A 25,835-nucleotide genomic window follows, 5' to 3' on the forward strand; every position below is an offset into this window, starting at 1 on the left:
TTGGTGATAGGGGGCCAACATGGGCACAGTTTGTAGCATCATTCAATGAGACTTATGTCCCTTCTTGGGTCCGAGAGTAGAAAGTATTTGAATTCATTAAATTGTAACAAGGGAACAAGACTGTCACTCAGTACGAGACAGAGTTTGTGGCTTTATCACGCTATGCCCCGGAGTTGGGAACCCCTAAGTTTCGTAAAGTTAGCAAGTTCTAGAGGGGGTTACGAGCTGAGATTCGCCATGCTATGGCTGGCATTGAGGCACTAGATTTTCCTATCGCTGTCCAGCGAGCTCATGCAGTTGAGCGGAACCGATTGGAGACCCGATCGGATCAGTCAGTGGTGAAGGGAGTAGGAGGCAATAGCAAGAAAAGGAAATGGGATGCAGGCTCTAGCAAGAGTTCAGGGGGATTTCCACCATGCAGGCAGTGTGGACAAAGGCATCAGGGATGGTATCTTGATATGCGCCGGGATGTGTGCTACCGATGTGGTCAGCCAGGGCATCTGAGAAGTGATTGTCCATAGGGACCTAGACCAGCTGCAAGTCAGGACATCATTTGCTTTCGTTGTGGATAGAGAGGCTATCGGGCGAATGTGTGCACACAACCAGCGCAGGTGGGAGGATTGCAGACTAGAGGAGCAGGACCCAGGCTAGCCCAGAGGCAGACTACATCGAGGGCACATGAACCAGTAGCACCATTACCCCTACCGGCGGCACAACGCCTAGGGCAGATAGGCCACAGATGCAGGGGAAGGCATTTGTAGTGACAGCAGTTGAGGCGGTTGAGGGCAGCGACATGGTGCAAGGAATCTTTTCTTTCCATGGCCATGATGTGCGTGCTTTATTTGATACAGGTTCTATGCACTCTTTTATAGCACCCTATGTATTGCATAAGATCTCGATCTCGTGTAGCCCATTGCCATATGATTTGTCTATTGTGACACCTGGAGGGATGGTATTGTTGGAGAGTGAAATGGCCAGGGATTGTGAGATAGGGATTCATGATTAGGTATTTTTAGGGGATCTTATTGTTCTGCCTATTTAGGATTTTGATTTGCTATTGGGTATGGATTGGCTCTCACGGTATTATGCTTAAGTTGATTGTTGGCGGAAGGTGATTTCGTTTGAGTACCCTAGGAGACCAGTTGTTATATACCGGGGTGTGAAGCCAATGGTGACTACGTCGATGATATCAATTATGTAAGCTGAGAGACTTATATGACGAGGGTGTGAAGCATATTTTGTATTTGTGACTGTGGTAGTTGGGGAGAAAAAAAAGTTGACTGCCTACCCTATGGTGCGAGACTTTCCAGACATGTTCCCAGATAAGCTGTCAGGACTACTGTCGCACTGGAGATTGATTTTGCAATCGATCTGATACCAGGTACACAGCCCGTTTCCAAGACTCCTTATCGAATGCCTGCTAATGAACTAAAGGAACTCAAGGTACAGCTGCAAGATCTTTTGGATAGGGGTTTTATCCAACAAAGCACATCGCCATGGGGAGCCTCAGTATTATTTGTGCATAAGAATGATGGGTCTATGCGACTGTGCATAGATTACCGATAGCTTAATCAGGTTACAGTTAAGAATAAGTACCCCCTACCTCGTGTGGATGATTTACTGGATCAATTACATGGTGCGTCGATGTTCTCCAAGATAGACTTGTGGTCAGGTTATCATCAGGTGCGGATAAGAGATAAAGATATTGCGAAGACAGCATTTCATACACGTTACGGGCATTATGAGTTTGTGGTCATGCCATTTGGACTGACCAATGCCCTGCAGTATTTATGGACTTGATGAATCGGATGTTCAAGGAGTATCTGGATTCCTTTGTAATAGTTTTTATTGACGACATCCTAGTCTACTCATCGAGCCGTAAGATACACGAAGTGCATCTGGGGATGGTTTTGCATAAGCTCAGGGAAGAGTAGTTGTATGCAAAGTTCTCTAAGTGTGAGTTTTGGCAGACCTGAATTGTATTCTTGGGACACATGGTCTCAGTGAGGGTATCTCAGTAGATCCAAAGAAGACCAGAGTCGTGATAGATTGGCTGAGGTTGATGACAGTGACAGAGATTCAGAGTTTTCTTGGTCTTGTCATGTATTATCGACGGTTCATAGAAGGCTTTATGCGATTGGCATCTCCAATGACAAAGTTGACAAGGAAATGCATCAGATTTATTTGGTAGGAGTCTTGTGAAAGATCCTTCCAAGAATTGAAGTAGCGTTTGACTTCGGTGCCAGTATTAACGATACCCAAGAGTGATGAGTTATTTACTATATATAGTGATGCGTCATATGTAGAGCTAGGGTGCATTTTGATGCAGGATGACCGAGTGAATGCTTATGCGTCCAGACAGTTGAAGAGGCACAAAGAGAATTATCCTCCCATGATTTGGAGTTAACGGCCGTAGTGTTTACTTTAAAGATTTGGAGGCATTATCTTTATGGTGAGAGAGTCCAGATATACACCGATCACAAGAGCCTTAAGTACCTCTTTTCGTAGAAGGAACTCAATATGAGACAACGCCGTTGGTTGGAGCTGCTCAAAGACTATGACTGTTAGATCCTCTATCACTCAAGTAAAGCTAATGTGGTAGCAGACGCTTTAAGTCTCCGTGGAGCATCAGTTGCAGTTATGATGGTGCAAGAGTGGTTCTTATTGAAGCAGATGAGTGACCTTACCATCTCAGTGGCACCGGATAATCCTACCCTTTATTGTACTGCCATGAGTGTCCATCAGATCTAGAGGATCGTATTCAAGATCGATAGTGTCAAGATGTGGAGCTTGGCGAGATCATGGTTGACATGGAGAGGTTTGGACCATTAGGGTATAGCCAGAGAGACGACGGTCTGCTATTGTTCCATGGACGGATTTGTGTGCCAAATGACAAGGACATCAAGCAGAGGATCCTAGAGGAAGCTCATCGTTCTCCCTATACTATACATGCTGGAACGACGAAAATGTATCAAGGCTTACGACGTCAATATTGGTGGAGGCATGAAAAAGAGCGTAGCAGAATTTGTATCGCGATGTTTGGTGTGCCAACAAGTCAAAGCTGAGCATTAGAGACCCGCAGAACTATTACGACCTTTAGCTGTTCTGGAGTGGAAATGGGAACGCATAGCCATGGATTTTGTCTCAGGATTGTCGCGTTCTAGCTGGGGATTTTATTCGATATGGGTGATTATCGATTAGTTGATTAAATCAGCACACTTCTTACTCGTCAAGAAGACCTATCTTATTCACCGACTGACCAAGTTATACATTGACAAGGTGGTGAGACTGCATGGAGTATTGGCTAGCATTGTATCAGACAGGGATCCTCGGTTCACCTCACGATTTTGGGAGGCGTTACAGAGTGCTATGGGGACCTAGTTGACTTTCAGTATAGCCTTCCACCCTCAGGCCGACGGGCAGTCGGAGTAGACCATACAGACTTTAAAGGACATGCTCTGCGCCTGTGTATTAGATTTCCATGGGAGCTGGGATGATCATCTGTCGCTAGTGGAGTTTGTTTACAATAATAGTTTCCAAACCAGTATCGGGATGGCACCTTTTGAGGCGTTGTACGACGACCGTGTAAATCACCGCTTTGTTGGACTAAGATTGGAGAGCGAGCATTGCTTGGACCGAAGTTGGTAGAGCAGACGACGAAAAAGATCCAGTTGATTCAAGCTAGGATGAAAGCAACTCAAGACCGTCAGAAAAGTTACGTGAACAGACGACGCTGAGATTTGGAGTTTGCTGTGGGTGACCATGTTTTCCTTCGAGTTATGCCGATGAGGGGTGTTCGACTCTTTGGAGTATCTGGCAAGCTTAGTCATCATTTCGTGGGACCATTCGAGATATTAGAGCGAGTCGGACCGTTGGCTTACCAGTTGGCTTTACCCCCTCAACTAGCTCACGTACACGATGTCTTCCATGTTTCTATGCTTCACAAATACGTGACAAATCCCAGGCATGTCATTGATTATTACCCATTCGTGGTGCAAGAGGACGTGTCATATACTAAGTTATCAGCTAGTATTGTGGATCAGAATGAAAAAGTGCTCCGCAATCGTACAATTCCCTATGTAAAGATTCAGTGGCAGCGACATACCCCTGAGAAGGCTATTTGGGAGCTAGAGGAGGACATGAGGCGACTTCATTACCAGTTATTTGCCTAGCCATGCACGAATTTCGGGAACAAAATTTTTTTAAGGAGGGGAGAATTTGTAACGACCCATAAATCGTAGTTTAATTTAATTAGTAATTTAATGTGTTAATTTAATGTAAAGGGGATATTAATATATGTTGTTAATAATAATAATAATAATAATAATAATAATAATAATAATAATAATAATAAGTATAAGTATAAGAATAATAAATTATAATAAGGCTAATGGATTGAAAGGGTGAGGGTAGCGTGAGTGCTGGAATGTTAATTTGCATAGGAGTAGCTTCAAGTTACCATTTAAAATTAAAGGGATGCACATGTTTAATTGAAGGAGAAGCTAGTTGAGATGGCAGGCGCACGCAAGAAGGGAGGAAGGTTGCGTGATCGAGCATGGGGGGGGGGGGTTGTTCGCTGATTTTGCTGAAAATTATTTCTAACCAATTGAGGGCACCAAACAACGCCGTATGGAGAGGAAGGCGGCAGCTTCTGCTGCCCACGTGGAGCTCCCATGGCCTTGTAAATTTTTGGTGGCTTTTAAGCCACTAATCAGCATATTAAATAGCCAATTGAAGTATTAAATCAGCAGCCAAGAAGAATTAAATTGGAGCAACGACAGTATGCGCGAGCAGCGAAGAAGAGAGGAAAATTTGGATTATTTTTGGGAAATCTCACTTTTAATCGCAGTCTGAGGATATCAGGTAATTCAAGAAGTTGAGTAATAAATTCTGTACGGTTGGAATTTCATTTAGAGTCCAATTTTATTAATTTTGGGCAAATTATACGATGTTACAGTTTGTATAATTTTTGTCGCGTTTGAACAGAAAAAGCCCAAGGATCCCTTCTACAAGGCAAGTTTCCTATTTCCTCTGCGAATTTCCTTCCGTTGCGAATTTATTTACCCTCTCTTCGTTCGTTTCGGTCCATTTATTAATTATGGAGTTATGAGCCCTTTTGGTGTAAATTAAATTTAATAAGCTATCTTTGGGAATTTTATTTGTTGGTTTCCTACGGGGGTTTGTGCCACCCCCACGCCTTTGGGAATGATGCCGAACTCATATGGGGATTAGGTTCTTAGTTGTTCGGATATAATTATGGACTCTGTGATTGAAAGTCTGCTAGAGCTGTTGAGCAGTGGGGGCAGGGGTTGGCTGTTTGGTGACATTGGAATGACTATTATACGGTCTTGCTTAGGCCGTCGGCCGGACACTCCTAGTCACTGACCGTCGATCGGTGTTAAGCACTGCCGACTAGCTTTGTCATTATATGATTACTGCATGATTGATATACTCTATTACTGTTTCATGGTTTTGGTATGCACATGGGTACGGGGTGCATGTTGGGGTTTTCATGCTCTGTTTATGCTTGAACACGGACATCCTAGTGTTGTTAGATTGCATCTGGCATGGGCATATGCATTGTGTGTGATTTACTATGTGGGTGAAGCATCTGCCTGATGCTTTGATGTATGGGCGCCAGTGTATCTAGTTGATGCTTACTACGTCTTGCATTTTATACACGCATTGCATGGTTACTATATGTTCAGCAGTCTCAGATGGGAGTACCTAGGGCTCGGTTATTCAGAGGCTCGGGTGTCAGGAGCACTGAACTGAGGAAGTGTGCACACGTTTGTTGAAGACTTATGTTGCTTTTCAGGGCAGCGGCAGGTTGGTATGGGACTTGGGTGCCGGGTGTCTTGTGTGGGCCCCAATGACCGGTATGTGCTTTCATTATACTTTACTATTGTATTGTAGCGTCTCATGGCTTGTGTATATGTGTGAGGCTATGTTTGGGGAGTTCACTCCTTTTATTTAACTTATAGCCTTTCTTTTCTTATAAACTTGTTGAGTCTTGTAACTCACCTTACTTTCCATCATTTCAGGTAAAGGCAAGGCTAAAGTAGAGGGCGAGGATCACAATACCTAGCAGCCGTGTCAGTATGGTGTACAGTCAGTTTCCCCTGTTGTCTTTGATGTTTTGAGAGGATTTTGGTCCCTTTATTTTTTACTGTGCCAGGTCATTCCTTGTATTCTCTATTTGTTGACACAAGTGTCTGTATGTATTTATAAACTATATGACCGCTGATCTAGCGAGGTACTCGTGTGCGTGCATGTGCATAGTTTTGCTTTCGCTGTTTTACTTCTTGTGTATGCATGCCAGGGTAACCCCCATCTTGTATTTCATTATTTTCCCTTCCGTAAGCGCTCCCATTCGGATCGTCCGGGTGGTTGGGATATCCGGGCGATGGTGTTTATAGAATACTTTTCAGATCAAGATATGGAATAATCAAGAAAATAATGAAAAATATTCTAAGATTTTCATATGATAAGTGCTGAGATAAGATTTTTTTACCAAAATATTCCTATTATCAAATTCATTTGTATGTTAACATCAACAACAAATTTATAATTAAAATAGTATTTTATGATTAATGTGAATTTTCAAAAATTAAAAATAATGTTTTATTTTCTAAATCTATGTTCAAAAATAAATTCTAAAAAGGCTTAGAAATAATTATTGGTAGAATTACAATAATAAAATATTTTCATTATTAAAAATTATCAAAACATATTTTCATATTAGATAATAAAATATAAAAATAATTTAAAAAATCTAAGGAGAAAATAAAGGTGGAGATCTAGAAGGAAGAGAGGTATTTGGAAAAGGAAGTTCGAATGGTGAAGCCAAGGAGGAAGACCACCGTCGTCGGACGATGAAGTGAAAGGGAAAGATTGGTGAGATAGGTGAGGAAAAAGATGAAGAAATGGGTGAAGAAGAAGATGAACATAACAGAGAAATGGGTGATGTTTTTATATAAATGACATATGAGTAATTTATATTTATCTATAAAATATTAGATAAATTTATTTGGGTGGTCAAATAAATTTATCTGTAAAAAGTGGAATAAAGAGTCACGTGAGAATTTTTTTAAAGATGATAAGATAAGATTAACAAATATGTTAAAAAGAATAAAAGTTTGTGATACTTTTCGTATCTTAAATTTTTTGTTTTATATCTTGATTAATAAATATCTCTTAAAAAAATATTATTTCTCTATTTTTATTTTGTATCGAAAATAGAGAAACCTAGAGTGGACCTTCGCTACTCTCCCTTGGAGCACCTGTCAGCCTGTCATGTTGTCCCCTACGCAACCATTCGATGCACCATCGTACGCACTTCTCTGCACTGCAATTAAACACCGGCCTAATATCACATTGTTAGGGCCTACCCTCAGCACTAAATTAAAGGTCACGGGTTGTCACACCTCGTCTTATATCCATCATATTATTAGGTTATTTTTGTCCTTCACAATTGATAGTCATCCAAATTAGTAATTTTCTATTTGGCCTTGTTAATATGCATAAAACCCCTAATCTTTATGGATGCAATCAGTTACAATATTATTCGAGTTTGTACAAAGGTTAAATATAATTGTTGATAAACATTGATGATTATATGTCTAAAAAGCTTTATTATGTTGCTCACTGTCAGACAATATAGCATTTGTCCGACAATGAAAGGGGCATGGATCTCATGCATATGGGGCCCATGTGCAAGCGTGGCCCCACGTGCATGGACCTGCGCCCCTGTCACTGCAGGGCAAATGCTATGTTGCCCGACAATGGGCAACATAGCAAAGCTGTATGTTTAAAATTGTATAATCTCTTAAATATAGTTAATGATAATTGTAATTGAATTTATATACTTAATACATATGACAATTCCTTAACAATTAAAAGCTACTACTACCAACGGTGGAACTCACCATCTCACTGGAAATTAGAAGATTTGAGGAATTTTGATATTTTGTGACTTGTCTAAATTAGGGAATTTCTTTGTGAATGTTTGTTGATGCTTGTTTTGGATATTATGGTTTAAGATCTTATTGGTATTTCCCGGAGTTTTTTTTGTCATTTCTAATTTAAGACCTCATTTGATAGTTTGTAAATAAGATTTATGAATTTAACTAAAATTTTTGTTATTTTTCATTTAAATTTTTGTTATCACAGTTTTTTATTATTGTTATTTTTTTTATGAAATTTGCTATTCCTTTTAAACATTTTTAGGTCTTTTTAAGAAGTTTAGGTTTTTTTAATATTTTTAGGTTTTTTTTATGAATTTTGTGTCTTTTTTGAATATTTTTAGGTATTTTTAATGAAATTTAGGTCCATTTTAAAAATATTTTTAGGTTTTTTTTTGGAATTTAGATATTTTTTAATTAATTTTGGTTATTTTTTCATACTATGGACCAAATATCAATTTTTTTAATTATTAAGAGACTAAATATTATATTTATGTATTAAACTTATTCTAATGTGTTTTGTTAACGTGGCTTTTTTTTGTGACCTGACAGTTTAGATATCGTAAATAACAATTTTACTTGTTTTGTCACAATAAAAATTTAAAATAATAATTTTTAATAATTAAAAATATAAAATCTAACATTTTGCATATCAATGATCAAATATTATATTCTTTTTGCTAACGTGACTTTTTTTGTGACTTGACATTTTAGATATCGTAAATAACAATTTTACTTACTTCGTCATAATAAAAATTTAAAATAATAATTTTTAATAATTAGAGATGTCAAATTTAACATTTTGCATATCAATGATCAAATATTATATTTTTTTTTATTAACGTGGCTTTTTTTGTGACTTGACATTTTAGTATCGTAAATAACAATTCTATTTATTTTGACACAATAAAAATCTAAAATAATAATTTGTAATAATTAGAGATATCAAATCTAACATTTTACATATGAATGACCAAATATTATATTCTTTAATTGTTAAAAAACTGCCATATGTATTAAACCTATAATCAATTAATAATCATCACTCTCGTCTTTACCATTTTGGTTAGCAGGCAAACAATGATCCTCAAGTCAACATCGACTCATAGACTTCTCCAAAAAAAAAAAATGAATTCTTAAACAAATCAAATATTAGAATCTAAAATTGTTTTCGAGAGTCAAATCTCGTACATAATAATAATCAAACAAAAAACACAACTTTATTTAGAACCACAAGTACTTGAATAAGGAAAACGAAAAATATTCCATTTAACACCAATATTACATTTTTAAGAAATTTTTAAGTCTAATAGTGATGCATTATTGAAGATATTAATACATTGCTTTCACCAATGATGTGAATTAAGAATATGGGCACATAGGATGTCATTATTAGATTACGATGCCCCGTAAACACAATCACGTGGTATCACTAAAATATTTCTTTTCTCATCTTCGTGCTGATGTGGCATTACAAACTAATCGTAAATGTCAAATACACAAAGATTGGTAAATATGGGAAACAAAAATAAAATTGATTCATATCAATTAACTTGCAAGAGCAAGAGACAGACTAGAAACCATGTCAGTTTACCAGAAATAATAATAAGAATAATAATAATAATAATAATAATAATAATAAAGCAGGTTAGCTGGTCGCACAAAAAGGCATGCTTTTACAGAGTCATGCGCAGGCAGTCGTAAAATGCATTACCCATCAAAGGCCCATAGGACATGTTCCCTAAATTACGGACCCCAAATGCAATAAAAAAGCTTCATTCCCATTGATCAAGCTTGCCATTTGTCTTCCTTCAAATGTCCCCAAACATTTTTAAGCCCCCAATAACAACAGAGATGAACGGACACAAAGCCAAACTCCATTTGCGGGGTCACGTTGTTTTGATGAGATATCCCAAGAGGATGCCCAGCACGCCAATGACGGCAACATATACCAGTGGCATACCACCTCGGCTCTTCTTGCTCTCGCGTCTCAACAACTCCTGCACATGCCAAAGCCCATAAGAAAAAAAATTTCCACCATTGATTGTATTCTAAGAGTAAAATAGTGATATTATACTATTTTGGCAATATTGTTTCTATCCAATCAAGAATTGTTATACAACCAGCATTAATTAGATCGCTTAACTATTTAGGGTTTGATACGCTATTGCTTTACTATGATGAAAATATTACAATATATGACACTATTTGCAACAAGAGCACATAACACTACAATCTATGCTAGCCATATATGCATGCTGCTTGTTCCCATGGTTCCAAAATGTCATCAATAGCAGGAATCACAAATAGTACCATAACAGCACCCCCCCTTTTTTTCTCTCAGAAGCATATATAAGTTTGTGAAAAAAATGTCTGAAAGGTTGATGCGTATCTGAGAGAATGAAGTGGGGCAATTAAGCAGCAGCATCATGGTAAGTAACATAAAAGTTACAACAACTTGTCTAAAACAGACTCAAGTGATGTATCAGAAATTTTGTATATGCTCACAATCCTATTTTGAGCTTCCAAAAAGAAATCTTGTATCAGGCACTCCCCTCACTATAACCCCCCCAAAAAACAGAAAAAAGAAATCTTTCTGTAACCGTTCTCTTCTGTTCAATTTACTTGTGAAATAAATGTCTAAAAGGTTGATGCGTAACCGTTCTCTTCTCCAGGGCATGAAAAGTCAGTAACAAAAAATTAAATACTTCAGTTCAGACCCTCAAACAACACATGCACACACTGAGAAATACTTAGAACAGCAATAACATCTAGTAACAATATCAGGAATCAATTAAACATCAATTAGCAAACTCAAGCTTGGTTTGCTGCTTGATAAATTTGAGAGCAAGGAACCAAGGTAGTTGAAGGGAAAAAGCACAAAATTAATGAACATATTTAATATAAAAAAAACTAATCAGTAATGTATATAGGTTTATAAAATACTGTCGAGCAAATTCTTTTAATAATGTTCAAAAATAACTTTGGAATTTTGCACCCAAAAAATAATAGTAATGTTGACAAAAAAATTTTGAGTCACGCAAACAATTATATATTTCCAATCTGGATCTTTTTTTTTTTTTCAAAATTCTACTTAAAAGGTGAACCCAGGGCATGAGGCTCCGGGAAAGGTCAATTATTTGCAGCCTTACCCTTGCTTAGCAAAGAGGCTGTTTCTTTACCTGAAACCTGTGACCTCCATATCACAATAGAGCAACCTTACTGTTGCACCATATCTCACTCTTCTTTTCCCCCTCTTCTACTTAATGGAATAAATTTAGAAGCCACTCGCTGTAGCAGTAGTAACAGTACTAAAAAATAAAAAAAAGTAATATAATTATAAAGCAAATGAAGAATGAACAGAAACTAAACTAATTGCATAATATGATAACCATCAATAGCCTAATTATAAGCCCCAAGAAAGCAGAATTCCGAAGAGAAGAAAACATACGGATTGGTGGCCAATTGCATCATTAAGCCACAGACCCAAGGGAGAATAAGAGAAAGGGACCAACAAAGAGATCTCCTATACGATACCAGTAGCAAGCCCACTGGCAAAGAGCAGCAACTGAAAAGGTTAACCATGTCCTGTCACATACTACAAGTTCAATGGCAAGAGATGTCACTTGCCAAAACACCTTGGTGCATGAGAGCTTTTGTTAACCTCCAATGATTTCTCTAAATCACCTCCCTGTGATCTATGTCATGGGAGAAAAGATGGACAAAATTGAGAATGAAACTTATAACGATTGAGTGAAACAATAGCAATGACTCAACAATGTTTCTCAGTGTTATAAAGTGCAAATTGTAACTACTTCAGGGTGTGGACAAAGCTCGGCAACTTTAGTTGAGCGTAGTCAAAGTGTGCTTCAGTTGTGCTTTTATCTGAACTATGAAGTGCTTTAAAGTTCATTTTCAATATGGCTTGTTAGATTTGCTTAAATTTGAATTATGGTCTGGCTGCAAGTTATGAAATCCTTACTCAGAAACAACCATAGCCAGATCTTAAAAAGATCTCAATAAAATCAGATAATATATATAAATATATAAAGAAGACTCCAGATTCCTGGAAAATGCCCAGATTTCTGATGGAAGATAAAGAATTCAAATCTCTTTCATCTTTTCCGTGAAGAGTTCAGCATATTCATCAAAGAGTTCAGACCGTTCATCTTTTCTTTTTTAATTATGGCTTTGTACTAGTTATTACTTGATATGCTTATAAAAGTTTATACTCTTTATTTCATTTGCATGCACTACACTTTGCTTCAGCTCCGTAGGCCTTCTATGATTAAGCACACTTGGTGCTTTTGAAAACACTAGTTTCTCCTTCATTTCCTATTTTGTTTTTGTTTTCCTCTTTGTTTGTAAGTGCCTTTTAGCATGCCTATTTGATTTTTTGTATTGATCTTCCCCCCATTTTTATGCCTAGGCAAGCACCTTCAATCCTTGTTGCCCCATTAAAGACGCTTTTCTGGAGGTAGACAAGGCACTGCTATGGCGCCCAAGTGCCCAGGCAAGTGAGGTGCTTGCCCTTGACTACAGTGTAAGGAACAAATGTCTTTTACCAAGCATAATTGTAGAAATTGTTCTCAATGCATGCTAAGATACACACCTAGAGTTTATAGAGGAAGGTAATATAGGTAAGTAGCTTGTGGAAATTGGGGATTGAATGTCCAAGGAGGTACAAACTTGCATTGAATGGACTGTGGTCATCAAAATACCACAAGGAATAACTAGCCAAATATATCTGCAACAGTATGAAGGATGATGGTTTAGATTTTGCTTGCATCCTTACTAATCAAAACAAAGTAAAGATTCTGGCTTGAGGTTTGGTGCAACAGTTGCCCCTAATAAAAAAAGTTCCTGAAGCTCTTCAGAATTGAAGCAAATGAAGTTAGTGAACCATTTGTTGGCATATGATGTTGTAAAAAATAATACTTCCTCAATTGATAATGATACACGGGTAGGCCTCTTTATAGAAGAGATATGTATAGAAAATAGGAAAGTAGAGAAATAGGAAACTAGAGCATCTATACAAAAAGGAAACAAAGCTATACACTAGGAAATCAAAGATATTTACACTCCTATGAAAGTTTCCTAAGATGGGTTTAGGCAAGTTTCCTAAGCCGAATATAGAAGCTTCCAAGCTTGATAGACATGGTCAAACACCACACAATTTCCATGAGCTAACACTTCCCCTTAAGCTGCAGAATGTATATCCCACATTCCCAGCTTGCCTGCTAGTTCTTCAAACCATTTCACTGGCAGCCCTTTGGTTAATATATCAGCAACTTGTTCCTCGGATAGAACATTGGGTAGATGGATGAGACCAGCTTCCAACTTTTCCTTTATGAAGTGTTGATCTATCTCAACATGTTTGGTCCGATCATATTGAACTAGATTATGGGCTATACTAATTGCTAATTGGTTATCACACCACAGCTCAATTGAGTCTTGGACTAAAATCCTTAGATCATCAAGGACAATCCTTAGCCATAAAATTTCACATAGACCTAGGGCCATAGCCCTAAACTCTACCTCTACACATGATCTAGGTACAACACTTTGCTTCTTACTTCTCTAGGACACTAGATTCCCACCTAGGAAAACACAATATCCACTTGTAGAACTCTTATCAATCATGGACCCAGCATAGTCCGCATCTGAAAATCCTCTTATGTTCAACTTATTTCCTGCCTTAAATAGAATCCCCTTAGGTAACTTAGGATTTTTCTGACAGCCAGCACATGCTCCTCAGTTGGGTTGTGCATGAATTGACTCACCAGGCTAACTGCAAAAGCAATGTTTGATCTGATGTGTGAGAGGTATATTAGTGCCCCAACTAGCCTCCGATACCATCCCTTGTCCACCGATTGACTATTCGGATTGTTCCATGGCTTGCTGTTAGGATCAATAGCGATTTTAGATAATTTTCTTCCACTTAAACCTATTTTAGCATACAAATCTAGCACATATTTCCTGTTGAGTTGTATATAGAGATAATTAGCATGATGTCATGAGGTAGGATGATGTCATGATAGTTGTATATATATATATATATATATTCCATCTCTTAATTTGTAATGATATAGAGATATTCTTCAAACCATCTCTCTCTCTCTCTAAATTCTCACATGATATCAGAGCCACCGATGAGAAAATCATAAGTTGCCCATTGTGTATCCTCCTCCAATGGTCTCCAAACCCTAAACCTCTTCTCCTCACTGCCTTTGTCAAGATCAAATCTCCACTGTCCGGCCATCATTTGCTAGCACCACTGCCACCATAGTGCTCGCCTCCATCAATATCAACCCAATGGCTGGATTACAATAATACCTTCTCTCATGTTGCTAAAATGACATCTATTCGCCTATTTCTCTCCGTGGTTGCTACGCGTCATTGGCCGCTTTATTAGGTGGATATTAAAAACGCATTCCTCCATGGTTATCTGTAGAAGGAGGTTTATATGGAGCAACCACCTGATTTTGTTGTTCAGGGGGAGTTCAATGTAGTCTGCAAACTCAAGAAGTCTCTCTATGGCCTAAAACAATCTCCACGAGCATGGTTCGGAAGGTTTAGCACTGTGGTTCGAGCCTTTGGTCTCACCCGGAGTGAAACTGATCATTCAGTTTTCTATCGACACTCCTCTTTTTTATGCATCTATCTTATTGTTTATGTGAATGACATTGTTATCACAGGGAGTGATCAAGTTGGCATACAACAGTTGAAGGAACATTTACATCAGCACTTTCAGACCAGAGACCTAGGAAGACTTCAATATTTCTTGGGTATTGAGGGTGCACAATGAAGGGATGGTATCTCAATTTCTCAAAAGAAGTATGCCTTTGACATCTTAGAAGAAATTGGCATAGTGAATTGCAAACCGGTTGATACTCTAATGGACTCGAATATCAAACTCTTGTCGGGACAGAGGAAGCCCTTTTCAAATCCTGAAAGGTATCAAAAATTGGTGTAGGCAAGCTAAACTATTCACCATCACTCGCCCTAACATTACTTTTACTGCAATTGTAGTTAGTTAGTTCCTAAGTTCTCCACTTGACTCTCACTGTGATGTTGCTATCTGGATTCTAAGATACACATCAAAAGAGCACCAGGTAAAGGGTTACTCTATGAGGATAAGGGAAACACAAATATTTATTATTATGCAAATGCGGATTGGGCAGAATCTCCTTCTAATCATAGGTCAACCTCTGGGTATTGTGTTTTTATGGGAAGAAATCTAATTTCTTGAATAAATAAGAAACAAAATGTAGTAACTAGATCAAGTACAGAGGCAGAATATCAAGCTATGACTAATACAACTTGTGAGCTCGTCTAGCTTAAGCAACTCCTGAAGGAACTTAAGTTTTGTGAAGTGTCTCCTATGAAGCTTATTTGTAATAATCAAGTTGCCTTGAACATTGCTTCCAATCCAGTGTTCCATGAACATACCAAACATATTGAAATCAACTGTCACTTTATTAGAGAAAAGTTGGTTGAAGGTGTTATTGTTACAAAATTTGTTAACTTCAATAATCAACTTGCAGATGTCTTTACTAAGTCTCTAAAGGATACTCGGGTAGAATATATTTGTAACAAGTTTAGTGCATATGATATCTATGCTCCAGCTTGAGGGGGAGTGTTAAGTTGTATATAGAGATTGATAAAATATATTCTCTATTCTCCTTATTTATCTTGTATTTTATCTATTTTGTACTTTATTTTTATCTTATTTCTTTCTTGATTAGGTTTATTTATATTTTTCTTTGTTGTAATCTAGTCCTATAAAATAGAAATGTAATCTCTAAAATCTAGGAGAATTCTTTGGATAATTCTTAGGAAACTTTTGTATAAATATTTTTCATTCGTATCAATAAAATATACGGGAATACCGCTTCCCTTCCTCCTTTTCTACATGGTATCAGAGTCATGTTAATAGACTGATACAATAAACCCTAGTGCCTTCATTGCACAGCTTCAAGTGCCTTCATCGCACAGTCACTGTTCACGTCACTGTCACTGTTAACGACAAAACGCCTTTGTCCGGCCACCGCCTTCCAGCACCGCCACCACTATTGGGTTCGCTGTCATCAGATCGGCCGATCACCAGAGAACCACCGCCATCGGAGTTCACACGCACCCCCATGGGCCGCTGTCAATTTGCTTCCAACTTCACGCGCCAGAGCGTGAAGGAGCGTCTGCAGCCCTTTCGCCTCCAGCTGCTCTAGATCTGCTCGCCAACATCTTTCTAGCCCATCCCTAGTGCCAAAATCTTCTGTTGCTGAGTGTTTCCGTTGCTATCAGTTTGCTTCTTCCATTGCTGGTGTCAAACTGCCTGTTGCTGTTTTATTTTTTCTTTCTACTGATTCTGTTTCTGAGTCTTCACCATGACAGACACTTCTGAGACAAAGAACGGTGCTTCATCTGACATGCCAATGGGGAGTTTGTCTAACAATGACCTTCCAGGGTTACATCAATCTTATAGGCTTGATGAAAGGAATTACTTACAATGGGCGCAGCTTGTGCGGACTTTCTTGAAAGGAAGAGGAAAGATGACCCATTTGACCGAGCCTAGTCCAGATGCTAAAGACCCTAATTTTGCTGCATGGGAAGTAGAGGATTCCTTGATAATGTCTTGGCTGTGGGGCTCAATGCACCCTGAGGTAAGTAAAAATTGCATGTTCTTATCTACGACTAAGGAGATTTGGGATACTGCAAAGCGTACTTATTCTAAAGTGCAAGATGTCTCGGTTATTTTTGATATCAAGATGAAAATAAGTGGTACTAAACAAGGTTCTCTAACTGTCATCGAGTACTATAATAAAATAAATGGATATTGGCTTGAGTTTGATCATTATCAAGATATCAAGATAAAATGTAGTGAAGATGCAGCCACCATAACTGCAATATTTGAAAGAGATAGGGTAGTTGAATTTTTAGCAAGCCTTAATGTTGATTTTGATCAAGTAAGGGTGCAAGTCCTAGGGAAAGACCAAATTCCTTCTTTAAATGAAGTCTTTGCTATTGTTCATAGTGAGGAGTATAGGAGAATTGCTATGCTAAATGAGACTTCACTTGAGGGATCTGCAATGGCAACTAACAAGAAAGATGCTTCTCGGTTTAGGTCACAACAAGGTGGGAATGTTTTTAATCCTAAAGCTCAAAATAAAGATGGTTTATGGTGTTCTTTTTGTAAGAAACTCAAGCATACCAGGGAGACCTGTTTTAGACTCCATGGGAAAGAAGCGGTACTGAATAAGGTAGGAGGAATGAAGAATCTTCAGAATTTTCAACCTCGACAACAAGTTCAAGCCTATCAAGCTGCCAAAGAGGAAAAGACTGCATTGGAGAAGACAGACTCAGTTACAACTGATTCATCTATCATGACTGAACAACTTAATGCTGAAGAAATCAACAAGCTTAAAAGCTTTCTAAAGACTATTCAAGGTGGTTCTTGTTCCATGGCCCAAACAGGTATTTGCTTGAATTCTAAATTTAGTATTGCCTCACATACTATTAGGAATAATCTATGGATTCTGGATTCGAGAGCTACTAATCATATGGCCTTTGATATAAATGTCTTCGATTCCTATACCCCACTAAGTAGCTCCAAAAAGATAATGGTGGCCAATGGTAATACAATTCCTATAGCTGGACATGGTAATGTAAATCTTAATTTCTCATTGCCTATGCAACATGTTCTTCATGTCCCAAATCTTTCTAGCAACTTGATTTCTATTCATAAGTTAACCAAGGATCTAAATTGTTGAGTTGTCTTTTTCCCAAACAAATGTGAATTTCAGGCTCTGGACACGGGGAAGAGGATTGGAGTTGGTGAGGAATGAAATGGGTTGTATTTTCTGAAGACATGCAGTGCTGATCTTAAGGGGGAGATACCTTCAGCCTACTCTTCTCAGCCAGCTTCAGCTTCTTTGATTCCTATTCAACCAACTGTTTCAATTCATGATTTTTGGCTTCAACATTGTCATTTAGGGCACCCTGCCATTAATACCATGCAGTTTATGTTTCCAACTATGCTTAGAAATTTGGACATTTCTAATCTTCATTATGATGTGTGTGAGCTTTCTAAACATCATAGAGTTTCATATCCTGTGAATAACAATTTATCTTCTCTTCCATTTACTTTGATTCATTCGGATGTGTGGGGACGATCTAAAATTCCTAATTGTTCTGGGGCTAGATGGTTTGTTACCTTTATTGATGATTGTACAAGAACAACTTGGGTTTATCTCTTAAAGAATAAGGCTGCTATTAGTTCTATCTTACCTATTTTCTATAAGATGATATCTACTCAATTTGGGTCTCAAATTAAAAAATTCCGAACTGATAATGCAAGAGACTACTTCAATCATCACTTGCATAACTTCTTCCAACAAGAAGGTATAATTCATGAGTCTTCATGTGTTGATACTCCTCAACAGAATAGTGTAGCAAAAAGAAAAATGAGACATTTGCTCAATGTTACTTAGAGCTATCTTACTACATCATTCTGTCCCTAAGTTTTTCTGGGGGGAGGCAGTTTTGACTGCTGCCTATCTAATTAATCGAGTTCCTTCCATTCTTCTAAAACACCAAAGCCCAATTCAATGCTTGTCCACCTATTTTCCAGCAGTGTTTTCTCATACTCCTCTTCCTTTAAGAATCTTTGGTTGTGTTGCTTTTGTCCATGTATCCAAACATCATAGGGATAAACTAAACCCTCGAGCCCTCAAATGTGTGTTTCTTGGTTATTCGCCCACTCAAAAAGGGTATAAGTGTTATCACCCTGCTACTAGAAAATTTTATGTGACCAAAGATGTTACATTTGTTGAAAATCAGTCACTCTTTGGTCCTCCTAGTGCTAATATTCAAGATACACATATATCTTGGGCTAATATAAATAATGATCTTCCCATTTTGGAAACCTCTCATGATTTGCAGATTCATGCTCCATCTAACTCTTCCTTAGATGAACATAACCAGTCGAAACCTCCAGAAGAACAGCTGCCATCCACTCCAATTCGATTCAAAGGATCTCCCTATGTATTTAAGAGGAGCACACAACAACAACAGCCCATTCCAGAGCCTCTTCCAGCACCAATTTCCTCTCCTGATCCAAGTAATGAAATCTCACGTTGTTGTCTCTCTGATTCTCAACCCAATTCTGCCACATCTAATTCACTACCTGCATCAATTACTAATGACCTTGATCTACCAATTGCCCTTCGCAAAGGGAGCAGAAGTTGCACCCAACACCCTTTGGCCAATTATATGTCCTATCATCGCTTATCTCCAAATCATAAGGCTTTTCTGACTTCCTTAGACACAATTCCTATTTCTAAGACAATTAATGAGGCTTTCCAAGATCAGAATTGGGTTCAAGCAATGTAGGAGGAGATGAGGGCCTTAGAAAAAAATCAAACATGGGACATTGTCACTAAGCCAAAGGGAGTCGAGCCCGTAGGCTGCCGATGAGTTTTTAACCTCAAATATAATGCAGATGGGTCCCTAGAAAGGTATAAGGCAAGGCTAGTTGCTAAGGGATACACACAAACTTATGGTATTGATTACCTAGAAACTTTTGCTCCGGTAGCCAAAATGTTAACTATGCGTATCCTATTAGCCCTGGCAGCGCACTATGGCTAGAAGTTGCACCAATTTGATGTAAAGAATACCTTTTTGCATGGAGATTTAGAGGAAGAGGTGTTCATGGAACCTCCTCCCGGCTTTGATAAAGGGTTGCCAGGACAGGTATGCAAATTAAGAAAAGTTCTTTATGGCCTTAAACAATCTCCTCGGGCCTGGTTTGATCGTTTTTCTAAAGCCATGAGGCATATGGGTTATTCTCAAAGTAGAGGTGATACTCTTTTCTTTAAGCATTCTTGTGAGGGAAGGGTAACAGCTCTTTTGGTTTATGTGGATGATATTATTGTTACTGAAAATGACTATGAGGAGCAAGTACAACTTAAGGATAATCTGTCCAAAACTTCTGAAATTAAAGATCTTGGCATTTTGAAGTATTTTTTGGGTATAGAGGTAGCTTATTCTAAAGCAAGTATCTTCTTATCCCAAAGAAAATATATTCTTGATCTATTGCATGAGACAGGTTTGCTAGGTGGCAAAGGTGCAAGTACTCCGGTGGAATTTAATGTTAAACTATGTGATCAAGGTCAACTGGTGGATAAAGGGAGGTATCAACGATTGGTCGGTAGACTAATATACTTATCTCACACCAGACCAGATATTGCCTTCGTAGTAAGTTTGGTTAATCAGTTCATGCATTGTCCTACAGAAGATCATATGCAAGCTGTACGACGAATTCTGTGCTATTTAAAGACAACTCCAGGTAAAAGAATCTTATTTAAAGCTAGGACAGATTTGGATATCACAGGATACACTGATGCCAACTATGGAGGGTCTTTGATTGATAGACGTTCTACCACAGGTTATTGTGTCTTCTTAGGTGGAAATTTGGTTTCTTAGAGGAGTAAAAAGCAAGGGGTAGTAGCGCGATCAAGTGCGGAAGCCGAATTTTGGGCACTAGCAATGGGCCTATGTGAGTTGCTGTGGTTGCAAATTATTTTGGAAGATTTGAGGATTTTCAGCCATGGGCCAATCAAATTGTGTTGTGATAATAAGTCAGCTATAAGTATAGCACATAATCCTGTGCAGCATGATCGCACTAAACATGTGGAGATAAATAAACATTTTATTAAGGAAAAATTGGAAGCCGGATTAATTAGCATTCCGTATGTGTCTTCGGAAGAACAGCTAGCTGATTGTTTGACCAAAGGGCTGCCCCCTAAACGGTTTGAAGACTTGGTGTGCAAGCTAGGGATGGTTGATATCCATTCCCCAGCTTGAGGGGGAGTGATAAAATATATTCTCTATTCTCCTTATTTATCTTGTATTTTATCTATTTTGTACTTTATTTTTATCTTATTTCTTTCTTGAATAGGTTTATTTATATTTTTCTTTGTTGTGATCTAATTCTATAAAATAGGAATGTAATCTCTAAAATCTAAGAGAATTCTTAAGAAACTCTTGTATAAATATTTTTCATTCGTATCAATAAAATATACGGGAATACTGCTTCCCTTCCTCCTTTTCTACAGAAATAGTTAGCATGATGTTATGGCTTATGTCATGATAGTTGTACATATATATGTGTTCCATCTCTTAGTTTGTAATGATATAGAGATATTCTTCAAACCATCTCTCTCTCTATCTATATAAATTCTCACATTTCCTTTAACAGAGGAAAATACCTGTTTTGGAATAAGCCACTTCAATTCCTAAAAAATACTTGAGTATATCCAAGTCTTTGATCTCAAATTCCTTAGCTAACCTTTCCTTGAGTTTTTTCTATTCTTCTTCAGCATTGCCAGTCACTATCATGTCATCAACATATACCAGCAACACTGTAACATTTCCCTCTTTTGAGTGTTTGGTGAACAAAGTGTGGTCCCCTCGATTTTGGCCATATCTTATAATGTTGATGGCTTTAGAAAACCGCTCAAACCAAGCCCTAGGGGACTGCTTGAGCCCATATAGAGCTTTCTTGAACCGACATACCTTTCCTTCATGCCCTTCTTAAAAACCCAGTGGTAAGCCCATAAACACTTCCTCCTCTAAGTCCCCATGGAGGAATGCATTTTTTACATTTAGTTGTTAAATCAGCAACCTTTGGTGGAGGAGAGGTAAGATGACCAAACTTACCTCGACCTTTGAGAAAGGTTTGAACCAGTTTTGCCCATTGCAAATAGTTCCTACCGTCCAAACGGTAGGTAAGTTGCATCCTTGGTAGCTCGCCTATTGCTGCACTGACACTAGTTCCGATACCGGCACTGACACTAAGCGCTTGGTCTTCTAGGGTTGTCTCACTGGTGGTCATGCATGGGCTGGTCTTTGATGCTTCCAACATGTTCAATAGAATAAACTAATAGGTGGCAATGAAGGCCTAAGGAGAAAAACGAGAGGGAGACAGAGACGAGAATCACAGAGGCGGTGTGAGGGTTATGGAGACGTGCAATGAAGGCACGTTTTAGGTTTTAGATGCAAGGAGGGGCTCTGATACCATGTAAAAAATAATACTTCCTCAATTGATAATGATACACAGGTAGGCCTCTTTATAGAAGAGGTAAAGAAAATACGAAAGTAGAGAAATATGAAACTAGAGCATCTATACAAAAAGGAAACAAAGCTATACACTAGGAAATCAAAGATATTTACAGTCTTAGGAAACTTTCCTAAGATGGGTTTAGGCAAGTTTCCTAAACCGAATATAGAAGCTTCCAATCTTGATGGACATGGTCACACACCACACAATTTCTGTGAGCTAACAGATGTGATACAAAAGTAGTAGCAATATGATTTCCTTCATTCAGGATCCTGTGAATTATGCCTTCAATAGAGAGGTGCATAAGCAAGCAAGAAAACAGAGAGACAAAATTGATCCCTTTCTCTGTTATAAGGTTATCTGCTTACTAATTATAGTGCTCTCATATGGAGAGAAACAGATGGGCTTATCTAGGACTAGAACTGCCAAATCAAAGTTAACACCCGCAAAAGCAAATGTTGTCTATGTTGGCTGTAGAGGATTTTTTCTTTTCCTTGATATACAGGTCTGGTTGTGAATATTTGACAGAAGCGATCACAGGTTTATCTTCCACACAGCTTTATTTTTGCCTCATCTACTGGAATCCATCCACACTAAATTGGATTAAGACTTGTAACTGTTGTTCCTGTACAAGAGTTCATTATATTTGGCACCACCACCCCTCCCTTCTAACAAATTACGGGAACCGCGGGGGGGGGGGGGGGGTGGGGGGGAGAGAGAAAAAATATGTCCCACCCGATAGAGGAGGTTCAATAGATTGTGATACAATTAGTGATCATCAATGAAGTTTAGAAAAGTTACTTGAGAAATACAGTGGCACATACAGAGTCCTATTTATCAGATCACAGATTAAATGAAGCTATCTTCTCTACAATCATATGGCACACTAACTGTTTTACTAGTGATCCTTTACGCATCAAATGGAACAATGAACCAATAAAAGTTATAAAACTTGTAAGATTATGTCAGGATCACTACATCAAAAAAGACAAACAAGATTTTGCCACATCCATTTAATGAGTTATAAGCACATATGAATCTCCATTTCCCAGTAGTAGGGATTCCTACAAGCATGTTTTTATTCAAATGAAGTAGTCACATACTACATCCCTTACCAATTCCTGATGAAGCTTGCTATTTTGCAGAATTGCAGATTTTTTCTCCTCGGCCAGCTTAGAAATGAGAGCCTTTACCTGAAATATATAGGCGTAGTCATTGAAAAAATCTGGTAGGTACCACAATTAAAAGAAACTTGCAGTCCATTTATCGGTACCAGAAAATTGTTTTCAAGAATCAAAGCTTGGTAACAATATCAACATGAGATAGTCCATACAAGCCATTGGAACAATATACATATAAAAGGGGTTTGGCAAGCTAAAAGTATGGTCATAGATAGAAATGATTGGTGAGCTAGAGTTCATGTAGCTGACCTCACCTAGTGGGATTTAAGGCCTGATACATTGTTGGATATATATTAAGCATTTGCAGTCAACTCCTACAAAATGTCCTTTACTGTTCATTCAGAGTTGAAATGTGCTTAAAATCGCAGTGCTGATTCAAACACAATTTAGGTTAAAAGGACATTTCCACACTGAAATAGAGGTTCACAACAACTTGCAAAGAGAAAAACAATGCACACAAAGGTATATTTAGGTTCTTAAAATTAAAGAACCTCAGGCAAAAAATAAGGAATGTGAAAGCTGCAGATGACATGGCATTCCTATAGGAAATTCAAATACAGCTAACAGAATTGGACTGATTAAATTAAATCAAGCCCAAAAAACGACAAAGATAAATATACTAAACTTCAAGGTCAAGAATTAAGCTTAAGGAAACATGACAGGACAACAATAACTTTAGCAGATGACACCATCACATGTGTTTGGGTCTAGTAACCAGATATTTGAGAAGAGCTAACTCAAAGCCTTAGAAGGCCAGTAAAATTCCCAGAGACTGGGAAATACTTAAAGATTCTTAAGTCTCAAGATTTAGATTGAGTGATGCTAAAATGTTATGTATACCAAGCATCTAAAAGGACGTAACGGTCATAAATTACAAATATATATACAAATTTCCATGAAAAACTACCGGAACATCCAGATAAATCCCATAATGAGAAAAAAATAATAATAAATAACCTCTGATGAGTTGTCTTGCGGCTCTACATGTTCTGTTTCTGCAAATGCTCTTGAAGCCTACAAACATAATTAGTTATGCATGAGTCAACATGTAATTCAGTGGTAGGTACTACTGTAACTTTAAAAACACAGGCAGCTTCTTATCAACTTTTAACATTATATGAATCTAAAATACCCACAGGAGTATAATCAGCTGTATTTCCATTCCCATTTTCTGATATTGAAGCCCTTGGAGAGGAGCCTTCCTCTGATTCTTCTCGCACTGGTGATGGCGGTTGTGGTGGTGGGACATAAGCAACTCTCAACTTGCACTCCTCAACATGATTCCCAGATTCCTTATTGAACTTGAAGAGAAGAATAAACAAAAATATAAAGAATTCTATCAGCTAAAACATGCTCTCTCGGATTTTAGAAACTTGCACATAACTTGGTTGACATCTTACCATCTCTGGAGTAATGTCCTTTCCAGTAGCACCAGGACTAGCGACTACACTTTGAAGTAAGAATTTATCCTTGCATTGCATATCAGGAGGAGCCTCCTTTTGTGCTTGCATTGTAACTAAACCATACATTATTCCACGATTCATGACCAAAAATTAAGAGAACTTGCCATTATGGTTATAACAAAACTGGATGCCCAGAAGATTATTTCTACAGGAGAAAACACGAATCCAAGATGAAAATTAGAAATGAAATGAAAGAAAGCTAAATATAAACCTATAACATCACACGCAGAGTGCGGCATCACAATTCCAGTGTTAGGACGAACACAATACTTCTTAGGATTCGTCGTCTTGACCTAAAAATTTCCAATTCAAAAATCAAAAAGACAGAAAATAAAATCATCATTTCCAATCGTCTAGGGCTTGTCGAATTCAAAGCACTTCATGAAATGAGACAACAGAAAAACGCGTGAGTTATAAAATAAAAGACCAGAATTAATACCTTGAACGCCACATAATTATCGGTCTTGTTCGCCAATTGCAGAGAACAGGAGATCTGCTTCTTCAATTCGACTTTTTCCAAAAGAAAAACACGAATAAATCGAAAAGAAAAGCTCGAAACACAGATCCGCATGCAAAAGCGAATGGTTCTATCGAGAATTTAAGACTTCTAACGAAACAAAGAAAATAATGCAGAGAAAATTACATGGGAACTGAAGCTCCTGCGGTTCGATGCTAAGAAGCTCTCCAGCACTCATTTTGACCCGATCGCTGAGCGTGTCACCAGAGTGAAGAGAATAGCGGTCCGGCGAATACAGCGGCTTTCCGGTGCCGGTGAGCGGAGCAAGTATCGTTTTTCTGGTAAACGGCTTCGAGAATTTGAGACAGAGAGAGGGAGAGAGAGAGAGAGATCTGGAATGAATAAAGGCTGGTTTTGTTGCAGAGAATGCTATGAAGTGGCAACTTGAAACGATGTCGTTTACTCCGTGCTTCATGCTGCAGTTATTTCCATACTTCATGCTGCAGTTGCTTCCATTAATTAATTAGCATTAACTCCAACCCAAGCCTGTCCCTGATGTCACATGTTTACCTAAATATTCTGCAAAATACAAGAATAATTCTAATTATTAAAAAATATTTTATTTTTCTCTTATTAGAAAATAATTATTTT

General features: G+C 38.0%; 2 protein-coding genes across 2 annotated transcripts; one reads left to right on the forward strand and one right to left on the reverse strand.

The window, feature by feature from the left end:
* The first annotated feature begins 3,779 nt into the window (after window positions 1-3,779).
* LOC127787636 (uncharacterized) lies at window positions 3,780-4,172 on the forward strand. Its single transcript, XM_052315696.1, has one exon. The coding sequence runs from the start codon at window positions 3,780-3,782 to the stop codon at window positions 4,170-4,172; it is 393 nt and encodes a 130-aa protein (XP_052171656.1).
* Window positions 4,173-9,478: 5,306 nt separating this feature from the next.
* On the reverse strand, window positions 9,479-25,744 carry LOC127786464 (vesicle-associated protein 1-2-like). Its single transcript, XM_052313879.1, has 8 exons — window positions 25,371-25,744; window positions 25,167-25,237; window positions 24,939-25,020; window positions 24,665-24,780; window positions 24,401-24,565; window positions 24,222-24,278; window positions 23,199-23,276; window positions 9,479-9,964 (listed from the first exon to the last, which is right to left on the reverse strand). Exons 1-8 carry the CDS (start codon window positions 25,681-25,683, stop codon window positions 9,854-9,856), a joined length of 993 nt encoding a protein of 330 aa, XP_052169839.1. The 5' UTR covers window positions 25,684-25,744; the 3' UTR covers window positions 9,479-9,853.
* Between the last annotated feature and the right edge of the window lie 91 nt (window positions 25,745-25,835).

This window comes from Diospyros lotus, chromosome 12 (assembly GCF_014633365.1).
Source record: "Diospyros lotus cultivar Yz01 chromosome 12, ASM1463336v1, whole genome shotgun sequence".
NCBI lineage: Eukaryota > Viridiplantae > Streptophyta > Magnoliopsida > Ericales > Ebenaceae > Diospyros > Diospyros lotus.